This window comes from Pteropus vampyrus, unplaced genomic scaffold (genome assembly GCF_000151845.1).
Source record: "Pteropus vampyrus isolate Shadow unplaced genomic scaffold, Pvam_2.0 Scaffold122, whole genome shotgun sequence".
NCBI classification, from domain to species: Eukaryota; Metazoa; Chordata; class Mammalia; order Chiroptera; family Pteropodidae; genus Pteropus; species Pteropus vampyrus.
In genome coordinates, this window is record NW_011888903.1 from 521,683 (window position 1) to 542,628 (window position 20,946).

The 20,946-nt window shown below is 38.4% G+C and overlaps 1 protein-coding gene across 1 annotated transcript in view; it reads left to right on the forward strand.

Annotated features, from left to right (window-relative positions):
- The window catches only part of PIEZO2 (piezo type mechanosensitive ion channel component 2), a 383,378-nt gene that overhangs the window by 352,842 nt on the left and 9,590 nt on the right, over positions 1 to 20,946 (forward strand). The window contains exons 39-47 of the mRNA XM_023534183.1: positions 2,809 to 2,991; positions 6,089 to 6,341; positions 7,460 to 7,592; positions 8,796 to 8,943; positions 9,041 to 9,255; positions 13,866 to 14,024; positions 15,816 to 15,963; positions 20,273 to 20,461; positions 20,818 to 20,910. Of these exons, the coding sequence (XP_023389951.1) occupies positions 2,809 to 2,991; positions 6,089 to 6,341; positions 7,460 to 7,592; positions 8,796 to 8,943; positions 9,041 to 9,255; positions 13,866 to 14,024; positions 15,816 to 15,963; positions 20,273 to 20,461; positions 20,818 to 20,910 (1,521 nt within the window). The remainder of the gene's footprint in view (positions 1 to 2,808; positions 2,992 to 6,088; positions 6,342 to 7,459; positions 7,593 to 8,795; positions 8,944 to 9,040; positions 9,256 to 13,865; positions 14,025 to 15,815; positions 15,964 to 20,272; positions 20,462 to 20,817; positions 20,911 to 20,946) is intronic.

The window sequence follows — 20,946 nt, forward strand, 5'->3', positions numbered from 1 at the left end:
GCTGGTAATTTTATCTCTTTTCACTTTTCACACCTCACACAAGACAGCTGCTAATATCATCCCTATTTAACAGATAAGGATCCAGCTGTAGAGAGACTAAATAATTGACCCAAAGTTACCCAGCTGGTGAGTGTTGGGGCAGACTCCTGAAGCCTGGTTGTCTGTCCTATGATATTAATCACTGAGATGATAACAGTGCTATGCTGAACCAAGCATAGTGCCTGGAGCCTGTGGATGTTCCGTGAATAGATACTGAAATAAACAATACAGTAAGCACTTTGAATATAGTTTGATGCAACATGTATATTTTCCATTTTTAAACCTAAAAGCCAATTTCCCTACATCAACACACAAAGTTATATAATAATCCTCTTAAAAAACTGAATGACTAAAAGGGTGAATTGCCAGACATTTTCCATCACTTGTGAGAGTACAAGAGACACTCTGCCCTATTGTATAGACCTACTTTCCTAGACTATTAAATAGATAGAAGATCTCAAATTCCTATGACAACCATAAAATCAAAAAATAAAGGGGAGCTCTATAGACTTTGTGCCTTGTGTTTAGGTTAGTGAAGAAAGCTAATGTTCTTACCTGGCTCATAAGAAAAGGTTTTCACTAACAATGGTACTGTAATTACTTCTTAAAGGATAGTACTCATGATGGACGTACTGTTAGAGTCTGGAAATTTATAAGTAATTCAACAGTAAAATGAAAACAAAGTTTATGTTAAATCATCACAAAAGTATTCAGTTTAAAGTATCGATATCCTGTATCTTATTTCCATAATAAAAATAGAAGATTTAAAGCCAAATATATATCTATTGCTTTAATTAGCCTGTCCATCACAATCTTGCTAAAATAATTGTTCTTGAATATTACTTCTATTGCATCATTTCATGATCCAGGACATAAATGATGCCCTATTTGGGGAATGAGTGCTTTCTCTAACACCTCCATGGGAGGCTGTTTCTCACCTAGGAGTAAAGTAAGAGCAGATACTGAGACTGTGGAAAAGAGAACAAGAGCTATTTATACACCACTGTTATCTTAAAAATAAAATCTTCCAGGTTAAGTTAAATTTGTGTTCTCCATTTTTTTTCTGGCACACTGAGGAGTGAAAAAGGAGGAAATTAAGTTGATGTTAATTGACTCCATAACGTGAACTATGTGCCAAAATCCGAGAACTACACTTGGCATGAGAATACAATAAGTTTAAAAGAAAAAAACAAAAAGCTGTTTCTGTTTTCCAGTGGCTCCCAAACTAATGTGGCAGGCAGATATAATGTAAACAAAAAATTGCCCTATAGTGGATTCAAACCTGCATTAGAGACTGTATATGAGTTAGACAGATGCTGTGCCTCATACAGCTTGAGGCACAGCATCCGTGGGGTCGAGAGAAATTAGAAATCACAACAACTTCTCAGTGGAAGAGAACTTAGAACTGAGTCTTGAGGGATGAGTGCAAGGTAACCAAAGGAAGAAAAGCAAAGGGAATAACCTATGCAAAGAAACAAAGGCATGAGACATCCTAGCAATTACTAAAAATGACAGGTGGCTTATGATGGCTGGAAGGCAGGCTGTGAGTGGAAAGTGCAGCAGAAGGAGCTTGGGAATGCTCCTTCTTGGGCATGCTCAGGACTTATCCCATTGGCATTGAAGGATTTGAACAGGAGCATGACTCAATCGGGTTTGTGTTTTTGCAAGTTTTTATACAGAAAGTGGAGGCATAAAGACCAGCTAGGAAACCATTTTAACTGTCTGGGTGTAGTGGCAATGAGGTTGAAGATGAGTGGGTAAATAAGGGTTTAGTAATTGCCTAAAACTATATGGGGTATGAGGGAGAAGGGGTGGGACAAGGAAACCTCCAGGTTTCTGCTTTGGCATTTGGTATGTGGGGATGCTGTCCACTAAGATAAGAAACACAGGACTGTTCTTTGCAGAAGTTTGACTAAGAGACATGAGAGAGAGGAAAAGAGCTAAAGGGAGACTCTAGGTCAAGAGAGGACCTACAAAAGTATTTTTTTATTGATGAATTGTAGTGAACTATTGATGATATAGACATTGGAGGTATACTTAAATGAAACTCATCAATTTTTTCATTTGGCTTTCTTCTACTTCTCTACAACATTTATACCCTGAACTAGTTACCAGCACAACTTGCCAATTTGTTTCATTTACTTTTATTTCTTCTCGAGAAGAAATTCCAGTGAGCAATAAAGTAGTGAGAAGGAAGAGATTGGAGTAAAGTGAAAATTGTGTACATCAGAACTGTGAACTGTGTGATATGCTATAGAAAGTCATCAGCATATGAGAGAAGAGAGCAAGAGAATAAGAAAGAAACAGAGAATACTTATAAAAAATATCAGAAAAAAACCATGTTCATAAAGATTACAAATTACAGCAATACATAAAATATAAAGATATAAACATTATTCTATTTGTTGGTCTTTATTACCATATTTAAATAGCTGCATAATAATATAAATATCAATTAAATCAGTATAAATTAGCCAACTCTTCAAAAATGGAGGAAATCGCTTAAGCAGTGTCATGATAGATCTATGGGCCTGATAGATCTATCTGGCCCTGATAGATCTATGCTCAGAGGCACTTGTAAGAGTAAGATTTAGCTCCTGTTCTAAAGTCAGTGGTCTGTAAGAATGATAATGTTATTATTCCACATAATTGCATGTACACCTATCATCAAAACTATGAAATGAATTTTTCTTAATTTTTTTATATCACTGTTTCTCCTATATAACTATACTTAAAAGGAGTAATTTTTTTTCTGTCATCCGTGTGTAGGTGACAATTGTGGTCAAGTATTTCTTCCAATTTGGGTTTTTTCCCTGGAATAAGCAAGTGGAATTGCACAAGGATAAACCTTACCACCCACCTAATATCATAGGCGTGGAAAAGAAAGAAGGTTATGTTCTTTATGATCTCATTCAGCTCCTGGCTCTTTTCTTCCATCGATCAATTTTGAAGGTACTGCACATTAACAGTTAACCAGCACATGTTGATAATTGCAGTCCCTATAATATACCTGGAGAAGGTGAACATTAGGATTGGTAGTGAGACCTGAGACCAGTGGGTAGCATCTACTTGTATGCTCTATTTTTAAAAACAGTTATATTCATTTTCTCCAACACTCCATGCTCAATAATGTCACTTGTAATAAATCTGAGAGAAAATTACCTCATTTTCCTACCCTGGTTTGAACACATAATAATTAATCCATGAGAATTGCTTGAATGGCGTCCAATATCTTAATGCCTGATATGCTAAATTCTACTCCTAGTTCAAGCCAGCAAGAGAGCTACAGTTTGGAGTGGATCATATTTCCTCTCATCTCCATCCCAATCTCTCCCTACTTTCTTCTAGTAGCATTGCTTTTATTGGGTAGTTTCTTGTCATGAAACCATAGCTTAGCGAGAAACTGTACATTAAATGGTCTGGTAAAGCTGGTGCTATGCTTCCTGAGAGCTTACTGTTGAGAAAGACATTGATCACGCTGTTCTGGGAAGACTTGCCTGCAGAGGACCTTCTCAAGTTCAATAACTCTTGTCATCCTCCTGAGCAACTGTGTGAGATTTTTCTTCTTGCATACTGTGAACTATTAGCTAAGCTTGTAAATATGTAAAATATGCCACTTGGTGACAAAAATTAGAAATTATTGCATAGCATATATTTTATATGTTGATATGCCTATTGTCACGACCTTACTTTTTTTCTTGTACTTTAACCTGTCTCCTTTTAGAAAATATGTTAAATTTATTTTATCAAATGGTATCTTTATTAGTTCCTTTTTAGGACAGGCTTGACCTAAGTTAATATATACACACATATATATACATGCACACAAACATATGTAACAGTGTGTTTGACTTCTGTCCTACTCAGTGGGGTATTTCAAACTGGGTTCATCTTCACAAACCTTTGGTCAAGATCTCCACTCTATATTCTGTCACCTTGCAAAGTAACCAAGTCCCTAATCTTCCTTTTTGGGGGATCTTACCTGGGTCATTAGATCATGATAGGTTTGCAAAAGTATGTTATCCAAGCAAACCAGTTAGCAAAGTTGAATTTGTCCAAATGCTCCAGTTCTTCTGATGAATATGTTAATTACGTGAATTAATATAATTTACTAGTTATTTGTATGAATATAGCATAAAAATATTAACCTTATATTTTTAGTTCTGGAAAGTAGTTTAAATTTTAGCATTTAAAACATGATGGTATAATTTTGGCCACTCTAGAATTCCCTTGCAACTTTTGTATCCTTTTGCATGTCATTAAAAATTTTTTTAGAAACCTCTAGGCATTTTTACTATTTTTTATCAATGTTCAAATGGTTTAACAGATATAATATTGTATTTAAAGTATATAATAAACAAAATTTTGGTGTTTCATACTAATACTCTGATTTCTTCTCAGAAAATTTCATTTATATGGTGAATGTATATGAGATTTGAGATGCTATTATGCTGAAATTTCAGCTAATGATATTAAAAATACTTTTTGGAATGAAAAATCTTTTTATAAGAAGACCAAACTACCCTACGGCTTTTGAAAAAAAAAGACAAGCCTCTTATAGAATGCTGCTGTGGAAATCAAATAATGAAAACTGTGTAGAAGTTTGAAAAGTGGTTAAAACTATCATATTCAGTATTATTTGCTGAAATTTTATAAATAATTGAAAGTATTAACAAACTTAAATATACTACTAAGAAAGCAGGGGGAAATCTAAATATGTTGTGATATTGGCAAAAGACAAAATGACTTTTAAAATGATTTGAAAGAAATCAGTATAAATTGAAAAATTCCATTATGAACACCTAAAATGTTTGTTTATAAAAATACATTTATTTAATATGTTTAAAAAATAATACGTCTATAAATAAACATTTAAGAATAATCTATAAATTAGGTGACTTTGTCTTTTGATGAATCAATTATTTTTCAAGTTGGTTTTTGATCAACAACCTATTTTTGGCAAATTGGCCTGGAGCTCATATTCTCTAAATTAGAGCACATGTTGGAGGGAAGACTGGGTAAGGTCTTAGGGAATAATCGCAGAGCTTGGCAGTCTGAGCACTCGGGAGGCAGTGACCTCATTGGGGAGCTTTGTCCAACAGCAGCAAGGTCATCATAAGGGTGACTTATAGTCCAGGTAGCATCTTGGTCCAGCAAGGTCCCTAGTTTCTCAGCAAAGTCCCTGGTTTCTCAGCCTCTTTTTCTGCTGTTATTTCTCCCGTATTTATCATCCCCCCTTATCCCATTTCCTTGAAGCAAACCCAGGTTCTGCATCAAAATTTCTGTCTCACATGTGGGCCAACACTGAATAAGGTATTTGCAGCTCTGTTTCTGAGACAGACATGGATACTTCAAGGGTTCACATCTTGTTGTTTAGGCTAGGGGAGGGACAGCATTATTATTCAAGGACAGATACTTGGTGAACATGGGGCAGCGGAGCTAAACTCACCCACTGATACTTCAAGTTGATACTTCAAATGCTAGCTGTAAGCATAGAGAGATGTGTCCTGGAAAGCACGTTCACTCAAGGAACAAGTTAAGTGATTATAATTTCATTTTACTCTATTTGCCAAACATCACCTGTCTCCACCTCAATTAATTAGCCAAACTCTGATCATCTACACTCACCCATATCCATTCTACAGAAACCATCATAAAATTAGAGATAATAATCTTTCTTAGAATTCTTTCCCCTTCCTTGGTTATCTAATCATTTTTTAAATTTCAGCTTTATTTGGGGGTGTAATCAACAAATAAAATTGTAAAATATTTAAAGTATACATTAGATAAATGTATATGTTGTGAAAGGATTCTTCCTTCTAGTTAATTAACACATCCGTCACTTCACATATGCATTTTTCTTTTTATGAGAACATTTAAGTTCCACTCTCTTAGCAAACTTCAGTTATTCAATACAGTATTATCAACTACAGTTACTCTGTTTTTTCTAATCTTGGGGGACAGTTTGTTGGATGAGACATTGTAGAGCAGAATACCAGCTCCCTTTCCTCAAATGGCAATCTGAATTATTCCTTCCCATGCCTCTCAGTGCCACGGCTTATGGGATGAAGATGACATCACCGACAGCGGTACCGACAAGGAAGAATCAGATGATGAATTGTCCCTCAGTCATGGTAGAAGGGCCTCCTCTGATTCTCTGAAATCCATCAACTTGGCTGCTTCCACAGAGTCAATACACGTGTCCTTCCCTGAGCAGCCAACAGCCGTCCGGAGGAAACGCTCTGGCAGCAGCTCCCAGATATCCTGCAGATCCAGCTTTTCTTCAAATAGGTCCCAAAGAGGTATCCATCACATGGTATCCTTGGGCTGGAATAACACCCTGAGGTGTCTTGTTTTTCTGGTGCTGGTGGGTCTGGGGCAGAGGAAGCACTTTGAAATCAAACAGACCCAAGTTCAAATTCTGATTCAGCTATGTGTGTGACCTGAGACAGTCACATCATTGCTCCAAACGTCTGATTCCTTCCTGAGACAGAGATTTCAGATAATTGTGAAAAGTGACCAGCACATGCCTAGTGCCTAGTAAGTACTGGGCACATGATAGTTTGTAAAATCCTCTCTAGAGATTCTGCTGGGTGTGTCCAGTGTGCTGTGAATCACGATTTATTTCAAAATATATATTTCGAAAAACATATTTAGGTTTTATTGATGGGAACTTTTTAGCCACACCATCTGCTAATTTTCTCTATTAGTTACTAAACAGTATAATCAGAAGGTAGATACGCCTTTGGTGCTTATATTTATAGCGCTCATGTTTGAAGCTTACCAAACACTTGTACAATCATAAGCTGCATAATGACTTTTCAGTCAATGAAGGACTGCAGGTACGATGGTAGCATACCATACAGTCTAGGTGTGTAGTAGGCTATTCCATCTAGGTTTGTATAAGTGTACTCTATGATGTTCTCATAACCATAAAATTGCCTACTGACACCTTTCTTAGAACATATTCCCATTGTTAATTGGCGCGTGACCGTGTTTATCTTCAGAATATACTTTTCAGGGAGATGCTGGCAAGTCATCTTATATTAATTTTACAGTTAAAGGAATTAGGATGTGAGAAAAGGGGTGGACCCAATCTGGAAAACCTGCAACTTAGGACCCCAATTAGCACTGTAAAAGCTGTTCTTCCTATGTGTTTCTTCCTGGCACAAAGATCACATAATAATCCTGGAAAGAATCAGCACTGGGTGTAAAAACTCACAGATGTGTTTTACTATAGAAGCAGAGTTGAGACAGCAAATTTCAAATTCTCAGTCACTGTTCTCACAGGCACCTGTGTGTTCTTACCTAGAAACAATTTCAAGCCATCCCTCTGCCATATGGGCCCCAGAGACTCCTGTGATATCTTTGTCAACAAGCCCATACCTCACAGTGCGTCTTGGTTTCTTTTTATTTCTAGGCAGCACAAGCACTCGAAACAGCAGTCAAAAAGGAAGCAGTGTTTTGAGCATCAAGCGAAAAAGCAAAAAAGAACTTTATATGGAAAAGCTTCAAGAACATTTAATCAAAGCAAAAGCATTTACCATAAAGAAGTGGGTGCATGAAAACACTTGGATTGTGGGCTTTATTTTGGGGCTGGGAAACTTTGGGAAATATTGATAACAATTATTTCACATAAACCATAAATGAAGAGCAGAGAAGTGATTTCTCATATCACAGACATCGCCTTCTAAAGGCAGAATTAAAGGACCCATTATTGTATTGTTTTTAAAAATCACTTTTCAATAAGTATGATTCATTTTTATATCTATAAACACAACTTTCTATTCGAACAGGATAAATAAGTAATTTCTGGAGCTCACAGTATGTAATGCCAGGCATTATCATGGTAAAGTCTAATTGGACAGAGGAATTTGATGTCAAAACTGTCAGGGCCTTAGAAATATACTTTCATCTTAGGGGAAACTGAGACACATGGTGGGGAAATGGTTTGTTCATTGTCATATAACCAGTCTCCAACAAAATGCACAGGTCCCTCCCAAGGGTCAGGGATGCAGACAAGCAGCAGATGAGGTATGAGAATGGAGAACATGCAGCAGGGCTGTCCCTGAACGTAGGTTGAGACCAAGAGAGCCGTCCACACTTGAACATGGCCTTGAATTGAAGGCGGAACCCAGAGCACAATAAAGATAGGGCAGAAGCCGAACAGACAAGCCAGAGCCAGGACAACATGGTAATAAAGGATATAGTGAGATGAGCTCAAAAGCCCAAGGCACTACCTGAGAACCAGGAGAGGTCCAGGACCCAAAAAGGATAGAGACAGGACTGCCTGATGACGACCTGGTCTAAGCGCATCAGGTCTAAGCGCCCTCATGTGTTCCCGTTTATCTCTCACCCCAGCCCTGTGCCTCAGGTCTTATTATTACCTACACTTTATAGAAGAGGAAACAAAAGCATGGAGAATTAAGTAGCGGCTCAAAGTCTCGCAAGAGGAAATTAGGTGACAAACCAGGCATCTAAATTCTGGGGCTTTATACCACTCTATTGCATTTCAGGCAAGAGAAAAGTTTTATGGTCCCATCGGGAAAAAGGGCTGCAGTCCCTACCTTGGCAATGAACTCTTATACCCTCTGTTAGAGCAGGAGCTGCCCCCAGCAGGACTGTCCTGAGGCTGAGAGAGGGCAGTGTGTCCTGGTTGTAAAGAGGAACGTATAGGAACAGCACAATTGCAGTAGCTGGTCATTTCTCCCATCCTGCCCCTTCTGAAGCAAGTGGATGGGGTTTTTTTCTTGCAGGACTCTGCAAATATATGTGCCCATCAGACAGTTCTTCTACAACCTCATCCACCCAGACTACAGCGCTGTGACCGACGTGTATGTGCTTATGTTCTTGGCTGACACTGTTGACTTCATCATCATTGTCTTTGGCTTTTGGGCTTTTGGGGTAGGTTGAGAGTGAAGGCCACCATACATCTACTGACTAATAATGATGCTGTCCTGTGAAATGCCACTCGGACCTGAACCTGTTGTTTTCTTCCCAGAAACACTCAGCAGCGGCAGACATCACCTCTTCACTGTCTGAGGACCAGGTCCCCGGGCCTTTTCTGGTAATGGTCCTCATTCAGTTTGGAACCATGGTGGTGGACCGAGCACTGTACCTCAGGAAGACGGTACTGGGAAAGGTTATTTTCCAGGTGATTCTTGTGTTTGGAATTCACTTCTGGATGTTCTTCATCTTGCCCGGTGTGACTGAGAGGTAAGGTCTCTGGAACCTGGAGCCACGGGTCACGTTAATGCAACATATTCATAAGGTTATCACTCCATATGCATCAGCACAGTAGAATCACCAGGTAAAGGCAGCGGCATAGCAGAGCAGCCCCTCGGGTGGGAAATGTTAGAGGTTTTCATTAATATGGATCCAAAGTGTGAATTGACTCCTCGAAAATATTTTTATTACATGTTTATTTGCATTTATAGAAATATGGTTGTCAGAAGAAGAGAGGTGACGACCTTAAGGATCAGAGCAAACCTAGGGTTTTTATTCTGTGATTGTCTTTACACCTTAGTAGATACAGAGATAAATTGGAACATAGTCTTGGGATGAAAGGACATGAGACTGTGCCATTGAGAAGTGGATGAAAAAAATGGAGAATGTTTAACTGGTAGAATAAAGTCTAGAGGGACAGTGTATGTGTCGGGGGCAGATGATAACAGTGTCTGCCTCATAGGGTAGTTGCGATGGTTAAATGTAATGCTGTTTGGAAAGCTCCTGGCACAGTCTCAGCACAGAGGGAAGGAGGTGGGCAGACCCACAATGCCATGACACTGCTGCTGTTGCTGCAACTATTACTGCTGGTTAGATGGGATGGAGATGGGAGATTTAAAAGGACCAGCCTAAAGTTTGATAAGAAAAGTCCTGGTAAGATCCTAGGAGGTAGCTGGCTGCCATCTTTCCTTCTATCACCTTGAACCCTAATCATCCTCTGTATTGACCTTCAATTCCCAAAAGGCACCATGTCCTCCCAAATCTCAAAGCCCTTCTGGCCCTCCCCTTCTCTCCCATCTCCAACCTGCAGTGCCTCATCCTCCTTACTCTTTAGACCCCACACCTCCACCCATAACAGTACTTGGGACCAACTTGGTGCTTAATGCATGAACAAATAAATGTGTCAATCAGTAACAGAAAAACAAGGGCTACAGCTATAACAGGAACTATCATCTCTGTTAGGTTATAAAAGTAAAGGGTCCACAGAAAGGAACTATAGAATTGTCCAATTAATGTAATAGAAATGATATTTTTAATAAGCATATTAAAAAGTCTTTGTATGTAACATTAATTTGATCTTTTTCTCATACCTCAGAGTCATTTATAGCCACGCCTTATGAATAACATGTCGACGAGGCTGGCTAATAGCATTTTTTGGAGGTGTGAATGGAAAGTAATGAAAACAGATTTTGCCTATGTGGCTTATAAACCAACCGAAGTGTAGTTCCTAAGAGAAAATCCAAATCTGGTCTAACAAAACTGGAACAAATTGTCCATTCTCACTTGAATGTTTAGGCTTTGAACTTTGGATTTTAATATAGGAATTATTGCTTCGTAATAATAAATGATGACAATGCAAGATATTTTAAAAGGAAAAATGATTATTTCTTTTTAGTCTAAAGTAGAACTAACTAAATAAAGGATTGTTACCTAGAAATCTCCCAATAGCCCAGTAAGTCTCCTGTTCCACACTGTATGTTGGGGAGTAAACATATATCAGATGATAAAATTAATTCAGATTAAGGCAAGCTGTTTGTAAAAATATTAGAATTTGCTCATGAAAATGTTATGTCATCTTTGCTAGTCTTTAAAATAGAATAAATATAATTTTCTCTATAAATATTTAGTTATAGCTAGCTCTCAATTCAGATAAATAAACCCAATTCAACACCCATGGTAGCTGGATGATGAATGTTGATAATTTCTCTGACATTCAAAAGCATTGAATAGGCATTCTCTACCAGGCCTTGTAGAAACTCGTGCTTCCAGAAATTTAGCAATGGCAAAGCCCTAGAGAGACACTTTAGCAGGATCAAATCACCAAATAGTTTCCTTGCTCCTGCCTGTATTAGTTTACTATTGCTGCTGGAACAAATCACCACACCTTTAGGGCTAAAAACAATGAAATTTATCATCTTACAGTTCTGGAGGTCAGGAGTTTGACACAGGTCTCACTGGACTAAAACCAAGGTGTCAGCAAGGCTGCCTTTCTTTCTAAAGACTAGGGGAGAAGCCACTTCCCTGCATTTTCCAGTTTCTAGAGGTGCCCACATTCCTTGGCTCATGGCCCCTTTCTCCATCTTCAAAACAAGCAACAAAGGGTCCTTTTCTAATCACATCTCTCTGACTCCCCTATTGTTAAGTCTCCCGCTGACCACAGCTGAAAAAGATTCTCACCCTTTAAGGACTCACTCATAATCTAGGATGTGCTCCCCATCTCAAGGTCCTTAACCTTAATTACATCTGCAAAGTCCACTTTGCCACATAAGGTAACATATTCATAGGTTCTGAGGATTAGGACATACACGTCTTGGTGTGCGTGTGTGGGGGGCGGGGGAGAGTGTCATTATTCTGTCTACCACACTGTCCTACCAGCCTTTTGAAGAGATTAACAACATAGCAACACCTTCCAAACCAAAGAGAGCTGAAATGTTTGTTTCGCCTGAATGAATGAAAGCTTTTCCTATGGTGACTTATAGTCACATATATTCAAATCGATTTTACATTTACCTGCTATGTCCAGAGCAGTAAACCGGGTAAAAAGGAACATGATGTCAACATGAATAAAGCATGTACTTATCCCCAAGTGGGAAGGCCCATACAATGGGCTGCCAGGGCTCAAGGCTCTGTGATAATCACAAAACTATGGCCACAGCGATCATATCTCTGCTAGATGTCACCTTTAAGCTTCATCTGATAGCTATTCCTAGCAAAACAAATTATTCTATCTTTATTTTTGGATATTTAATTCAAGATATGTTAGGATTAGTGAGCCTTCTGTCTTCATTGCCAGCATGTCAGTGATAACATAATTCCTTGACATTTCAAATCGTGCTGCCATTATTTAACATCCAAAATTCATTTTTCTCCTTCAAATATTGTTACTGAAAATTTAATTCATTATTGTGCAAATAAAAACATTTATTATAGTCATACTTTCTAAATCCTTTTCAAAACAAGAAAAGAATAAAGGAAAAAATAGATTAGGAGTCTTTTAAGCTACGCAGATGAACGCTATGGCTACTAGTCATAGTATTGAGCATTAGGAAGCTCAAGTATCTTGAATAATTAATCTGATAAATGTCTTTTTCTATGGATATGCACATTATTTAGTCCATAAACATTCAGGGGTTGCCTGCAATCTACAAAGCACTGTGCGGTGGGTGCTGAGGGAGACGTAAAGATGAGTAAGGCATGACTTCAGCCTCCAGCGATAAAACATGTAGACACCACCAAATATATCTTCCAGTGTAAGATAATGTTAATGTTTCCACTTAGGCTTAACTTGATTACTTCAGGAACTACAGATTAGCTATAACTTATTCCAAGTTGACACACTTATAGGTTGTAAGAGGAAAAAAAATTAATGGATAAAACATGGGCTTGTCCTTTCATAAGGCATAGAAGGCAATGCAGTTTTATGACATTGACTATAACTTTGATAGCTATAGAAGAATTCTTCTTGCAATTTTCATATTAATTACCTATAAAATCTAAGGGTATATCTCTAGAGAACTAAAAGAACATTCTCTCTTAATATTCTACCAGTGTAAACAGTTCCTAAAAAGAGTGAGGCAATGAATAGCTGAATGAGCTCTCTGTAAAGGATTTGATATTTTTATTGATAACTTGTCAAGTGCTAGTTTATGGTTAAATATAGTTAAATGAATACATTAGGTCCTGAAATACCAAAGCTGGGTTTCTCTATAGGGGAGACATTTGTAAGCAATATTGTTGAGTTCTTTAGTTGTTGAGATCTACATAGAGGTTCCTAGGGCTCCCAGACACATAGGCCCATGCATTCCTGGCTTGTTCTTATATCTTGTCAACTAACGAATAGCTATTTTCAGTTAAAAATAATACATGGTTTCTTCTAATAATAAAATTCAAAGTTAAGACAGATCCAAAATATAATATGAAGAACACTACAATGCTCATGCTTTAAGAAATTCAAGTACTGCCCTTAAATTAAACACAAGGAAGATTATACTTGGGTATTGCAAAGTCAAAAGTTTTTTTTTTTTTTTTTTTTTTAAAATTTGTACTGACCATGTTTAAGGCTTTTGAAGAATGCTGTACTTATTCAAAGTAAAAAAAAAAAAAAAAAAAAGGTCCTATTGCTCATCATTCTTTGAAAATGTGTTCCAGATTTTTTCTAGTGTGAAATTTAGTTCCACTATTTTTGCTCGAACTTATTCTAGCATTCATGAATCTCACAGTACTATGGTTGTACACTTTGTTTTTTCTTTGTTGAGCTTCAGTTTAAACCAGGGTAGCAGCAGCATTCACGTTGTGAGAAAATGGTACTAGTAAATTTACTTAACAGTAATTTATTTTAAGTATGACTTAAACAACTGACTAATGCACTGATACCTTAGAGGTACCATTTATAAGATTTTTTTTTACTTATTAGATTTTATTACCCTAATTTTTACCTTTGACATGATCAACTATGTATAGAGAATTTCTTATAATTGAATTAAATATCAGAGGGGCAATTAGGGTGTTTGTTTGTTTGTTTGTTTTTAATCCTAAGCTGATATCCCTTTGTACCTAAAGAGTATTCCTTTCCCTTACTTTTCTGAATTTTTATATTTTAGGAAATTCAGCCAAAACCTGGTTGCTCAGCTTTGGTACTTTGTAAAATGTGTTTACTTTGGGTTGTCTGCTTACCAAATCCGCTGTGGCTACCCAACACGAGTCCTGGGGAACTTCCTCACAAAGAGCTATAATTACGTCAACCTCTTCTTGTTTCAAGGGTAAGGATACTCTACGTTGTCACAGTCAGTGACACAAGGGAGGCTGGCAATTGAAAGGCATTTTGTTTCCTACAAAGGGGAAGTAACAAGAAGAGAATGAATGCTGATGTACAGCAATATAAGATCGTTATGGAACTCTTAAAATGTTAAAAGAACAGATATGCCTCTTGGAATACCTTTCTATGTGTAGTTGCCACACACCTAGCCAGGATGTTGTTTTAGGATCATTCATGTGGGTTAATTATCTGTTTCTGTATCCTGCATAATTACTGTGGTAATATTTTGGGATGAAAAATTGGGATACATGATCCTTAAGTATTAATATATTTCAGGGCACAATGGAAGAGAATATTTAGAGCTTGGACTTTTCCAAAATGCCTTCAGAATTTTGCAACTACAATAAGTCTTTTTAATATCCATTAAAAAGGGCCATTTATCCCCGCTAACATCAACCTGAATGCCACATAACTTGCTTATTCTTGATAGTAAGTTAGCTGCTCAAAGGAGAGGTATAGCTCTTACATATGAGAATTTCATTGGTAGCATCTCCTCTCTATTTCTTCAGAAATTAGACCATGGCATAAAGAGTCAGGCTGCTCCTGACATAGCTGGCTTCTAGTTAGCACCAGACGTAGGGACTGATGACTTAGTCACAAAAGAAGTGTTGAGCATGCTCAGATGTTGTGAACCTCCCTATGTGGAACAGTGTTTCACTTAGTGCAGTCTGGTAGTGGGAGGGTGGGTGGAGAGATGGCTTATATTTATTCAAGGGGTTGAATTAATGCTCTCTTGACAATGCTGAGTAGCCTAAGGGAGAATTCCAAGTGGTAACCCAAGCTGCTGTGAGGGCTCTGGGATGAACCCAGGCCATCTAGTCTGAAGAAGTTCTGTGTTAGTAAAGAAACAAGGAACAGTCCCCAGACTCAAGAGGAACCCAAGTCAGCCCATTCCCAACCGAAATACAAGAGACTAAGTCAGAATACCATTAGCCTTCATCATCTAGTAAGTCCATCAGCTGTGGGCCCTACTTGTGCCCTCAATAACATGTCCTGTTCCCTCTGATGTCTCTTTTGCCTTCATCTTTCACTTACCAGGTGTATTGCCTTCCCTAGCTCATTCATCAGCAAAGCCCCCACAAAGTCAATAATCCTATGACCAACAGATTCTTGTAACATGAACAAATAAATGTTTCAAAAAGTTAAATTATGGTTATTTGCAGATTATATGATCTTATATAGAAAATTCTAAAGACTCACCCAAATTTTTTGAAACTAATCAACTAATTCAGTAAAGTTGTAGGATATGAAAACAACATGCAGAAATCAGTTGTGTTTCTATATGCTAACAGCAAAACATCTGAAAAAGAAATAAAGAAAACTCTCCCATATACAATAGCATCAAAAACAATAAAACACAGAAATAAATTTAACCAAAGAAGTGAAAGATCTATACAATGAAAACTATAATATTTTATAAAAGAAAAGGAATTGAAGAAGACACCTTCAAATTTATTTTAAAAGGGAATTCCTGCTTGTTAAGACCATCAGCAAAAAAAAAAAAAAAGAAAAGAAAAGAAAATAGAAAGGAATGGAAAATAGCAATCCATTTATCAGACTTATAATGAAAAGCAGTGTATCCCAAGTTGGATTTTACCATAAGGGTCACTGTGCGAATTTTTCCTAAGTCATAAGGGCTAAAACAATAAGGAAGTATATGAGCCCCCAGAGTTGGCTGGGTATTGGGGGCCATCCCACAACTACTATCTCTCTAACAAGACATGGTTTCTGCCAGGTTCCGCCTCGTTCCTTTTTTGACTGAGCTGAGGGCTGTGATGGACTGGGTGTGGACAGACACAACTTTGAGCCTCTCCAGCTGGATCTGTGTGGAGGACATCTATGCTCACATATTTATCCTAAAGTGTTGGCGGGAGTCAGAAAAAGTAAGCCAATAAAAATGCCTTATCCTTATTTGTTTCTCTTACATGCAGGCTAGTTATAAGATTAATGTGAACTTCTGCAAGTTTTGTGGCCAAATAAACAAATACAAAGGCAAAAACTACTAGGATCTATAAATGTCCCATTGTTTTCCACCCCATTAGAGTTGCAAATTTTGGAATCAATGCTGTCTTAGTCAGCGATAGTATCCAGATGTGTTCTTCTTTTGGCAACTGCATATTGTAGCTATTTTTAAAAGAAAAAAAAATGATATATTGCTGTGTGACCCAATAATTCTTAAATGGCTCATTCAGGAGTAGAAAGAATATGATACGGTAGAGAAAAGTGGACTCAGGCTCACCCCTTGACACACTCCTTGATGAAAGACAATGTAACTGCTTTGTGCAAATATTTAAAGTGCAAATATTATTTTTGTAGATTGAATGTGGATAGAATTACTATTATTTATTGGATTTTTCAAAAGTTTAACACATGAAACAGAAGCTTGTTGCATAATAGCAGTAGAAATATTTAAGCAACATTAGCTGAGATGGTGTGAAATGTCTTCTTTTTCTCATCTCATTATTATCGTCTTTGGACAAGTCCCCTGTAGTCCACATAATTTCTAATGTTTTTGCAGTTTTCCTGGGGATTTCAGCTTTATAGTTATGGGGCCTATTGTACTGCGGCCTCTGTGTTTGTGGGGCTTATGGAAGTGAAGGAGATGGGGCTGGCAGTATATTTCAGATCATATTAGCTTGTCCTGATTTTTAAGGAGTAAAAGAATTGATATAGTGACAGAGACTATGAGAGCCGATCTCATATGAATATTGACAGTAGAAATTGAAGTGGCAAAGGGTCTGGAAATCATAACATATGTGGAAAAATAGAAAGAAGCAAATATTGATCAGTCTGAAGTAGAAAAAATGGGGGAGACCAAAAAAAGAGCTGTTTTTAACTTTTTGAAATATTGAAAAATAGATAAAAAATTCAAATTAATTTGTGAGATTCAAAAAGATAGTATTAAGACAAGTAGGCAAAAGCTCCAGTAAGTTTCAATGGAACATAGAGAACTTTCTAACAATCAAAGCTACCCCATTACAGATTGACTGCCTCAGGAGATGGTTGCTGAGAGGTACCCACATACACACAAAGTCACACAGAGGAGAATTTACATCGTGAAACTTCTGTGTGAGAAAGCACTAGGTCTGCTTCCAGCTCCTAGAGCCATTTATTAAACAGGTTTTAAAGCAATTGTCTGTTGCTGCTAAAAATCTACCTCAAAACTTAGTGGTTTAAAAGTAACAACCATTTTATCTGCTCACAAACTATGGATACTATGGGTCCATAGTTTGGGCTGCTTGCTACTGGACACTCTGGCCTGGGATCATTCCTGTCACTGCCATTTTGAAGGGACCAAGTATAGGCAATGGAAAGGCAAGAGAGAGAGAGTCAGCTCAAAAGAGAGGCAAGTGAAGAGGATCACTTCAGAATGGAGAGGATCTGAACAACTTTCAGATGGTAAGGAAAGGACCAGTAGAAAAAAGTAAAGTAAAACTTCTTAGCATCAGAGCCAAAAGAGGAAGGTCCAGATGAGGGCCTAGAAAGCACGGACTCAGAGGCATGAATCAACAAGTTGATAGTGGCAAAGAGGAACAACCATCCTACAGAAAGTTGGAGAAAGAGAGACGGTCAGTGAACAAACTCATGCCCGATAGCCTGTCTTCTCCATGAAATAGATGAATGCATCTATCGAGAGCAAGAGAGATGGCATTCCAAGACCAGAGGCTGCCCAAAGGGCCCCAGAAACTATGGGATTCCTTTCTCTGGATGAACAGGAGAGGAGTTCTTAGAAGGGAGGGTTCTGAATCAGACCTCACATGACCGTCCCTCACAAATATAGGACCACCTTGCATGTGAGCAGCTATGGCTGCTCCATTTGTGAGCTCATGTATGTTACTGCCTTTGAGGGAAACAGGTGACCATCTTCTTAACACTGTAGTGAGGCAGTCACACCTGCTGCCATCTACTTTATAAAGGACAGGGTCATTCTGCCATAGAACACAAGGCATTCCTGCCCAACAAAAGACTTGCAATTATCCTTTTTATTTTATCTTTAAGAAACAAAAAGCTTCATTTTAATGTATATCCTCTAGTTAAATATATACTTCTATCTTATGCTAAATCTATGGTAAATTACATATGGTAAAACATCCTGTGAAATTTAGATATCCCAGAGTAAGAATTAGGGCATCTAAATGAAGCTGGCACTAGTGTCCACTCTATCTTTTAAGAGACTGACATTACCAATGATGATCACTTGTCTGGTATGAAGAAGAAGAGTAAGCTTCTTTTAAAAGTAACTTTTCTTGGAAATTATTCCATATTAAATATAATATGTTCCTGGGGTTTTATGAATGTACTTTGTGAAGAAAGAATAATTTCCTAGAAGGCAAAATGTGGGCATAAGCACACACATTGCAGGCCACTTATTCCTAGTCATTTTTTTACAATAATTTTCATGCAGCTACTTCCCAAAACAGTTTAGGAAGCTGTTTGGAAATGTGGCAGGAACTGCAAACTGGAAATACGGTTAAGAGTTGAATTAACTAGGAAAGGTGTGATGGAGCAGCATAGGACAGGAAGGTGACTTCAGTTTGAAATTGAAGGGAAAAGTAGCCTCCTAATTAGATAGAAGTCAAAAGTCTTGTCCCTGTTCTGCTCTGGAAAATGCATAGAGGGGTGAGCAGGAGGAAGGAGAGAATGGGGGAGGGCCTGCAAAAACACTGGTCTTCAGGAGAGGAGCCAACACCATCCCACCTCAGTCAGAAGAGACCCAAACTGTTCTTGGCAAGAGTAGATAAATCTCCTTTAGCCCACAAAACTCTACATTATGTAATACTGGTGTGCTGTTAGAGTGGGTTGAGTGGCCCATTGTCTAAACTCGCCACATTGAGAAAATAATGAAAAAGCAAATCCATGCGTGTGTGAGTATATATTTCCAATTTTTAAATATTCTAGTTTTTCTTTCAAAATAGAAAAATTTTAAGCAACGATATCAAATTCCAGTGCAAAGATATCAAAATATAGTCTTTAATCTGAACCTCTCGCAACTTTACAGCAGAGTCATTTAGAAGCAGTATCTCCTGTGCCCTGAGTGAATGGCGCTCTCCATACTGGCTCTGATCTGCCCTCCAGTTCTGCCCGTATGCTTGTTTCCAAGAGCATCTGCAGTGACCACTGAGTGTTAAAGTTTGTAGGGCCCTTGTAGCTGTATTTTTCAAGCCTCGGGGTGGTCTGCTGACTTCCAAACCTCTCTCTTAGCTTGTAACCTAGAGTTCAGTGCCTCCTGGTAGAATGTGGATTATTTTTCCTTACCGTCACCTACTAAAATGAGCACATCCTCCTGAGGGAGTGTGAGCCCCAGGATAAATCTCACTGCCAGGCTGGGGAGTAAGGATGACCTCTGTCTTATGTATGTAGCCTAACTTCAAAGGTCATCCTGGAAGGAGAATAGGTCACTGAGAAGCAACATTTAAGCAAAGAATATGCATATAGAGCTTGAGCAGTTTTAACATCAGACAGCAAAGCTGGCTCCTTCTACCTCTCCTATAGCCTCTAAGACAGTGCTTAGTAGGTCCTTCATAAAGCAAATGGAAGTGATTCCAGCCTCTACCAAGTGCGCTGCTCTTATACAGGAGCATGTCCCTATGTGACACACACACACCTACCATCACCCCTAACCCTACCCCACTCGGCACATCACCGAAGCAAGGGCCCCTGTGGAGTCATGGCTACGAAGAGGGCTGGTCTGATCCTACAGATCTTATTGTATGACTTGAACAACATTGTTTTGACAGCATGTGGGATGAATGAAGTTGAAAATGTTTTTCCATCCCCTACTGAGGGGTCAGTTGAAAGGCACAGCTTTTGAATATTCAGGAATTTAAAGTAAAATGTTTTTCTCCCACATGATCTCATAAAACCAGAGGCTTTATTCAGCAGAGTTTTTGATCCATTGGTCCTTAGGTTCATTACCAGCAAAACTCACAGAACAGTGCGAAGGAAGAAGTCACTTAGGTCTTGTTGTTTCCCCTTGGTACCATGATAGGGACCTGTAGGGAGCTTATTACAGCTTCACATCACTGCCTAACTTCGTCCCAGGTTAGGACAAGATTGTTCTCCCCACTTCAGAGCAAGCAGAGCAGTATCAGGACTATATCGAGTAACAACCCCATGGGAAGAGCACTTGTCCTCCCCACCTGTTTCTCAGGGCACAGTGGCCTGAGCCTTGTGTAAACTCTTCTGTTGCAGAGATACCCTCAGCCCCGGGGGCAGAAGAAAAAGAAAGTAGTGAAGTATGGCATGGGAGGCATGATCATCGTTCTGCTCATCTGTATAGTCTGGTTTCCTCTTCTCTTCATGTCTTTGATCAAATCTGTCGCTGGGGTGATTAACCAGCCCCTGGATGTCTCAGTCACAATTACCCTGGGAGGTTACCAGGTAATCACTGTGCACTTCCTCCAGGTCTCACCCACCTATCAGTACCTTACCTAATGTGGTACCCTTTCCTGATAACCACCTACAAGAGGTGTAGTTAGGCTTTGCCGATTCATATTTCCTATCTAAATTTTGACTGTTCAGCAAATATATGGTATTTTAAATAAGGTGCAGAAGACAGTGAAAGAATAGTTCTGTTCTGGTTTTGAGCCTAGAAATAATCAGTTCAAAAAGAGATCTCTGAGGCCAGTAGCCACAGGGTACCCAGTGGGTGACGTACTATGTAAATATTTTCCCTCTAACCCAGGATGCGGAGAAGAGTTCCAGATATTGACAACACTGTGCATCTTGTTTTCCAGCCTATTTTCACAATGAGTGCCCAGCAAAGCCAGCTGAAAGTTATGGACCAGCAAAAGTATAATAACTTTGTAAGAACTTTCTCTAGGGACACTGTAAGTAAATGTATATAATAGATCTCTAAGAAGATC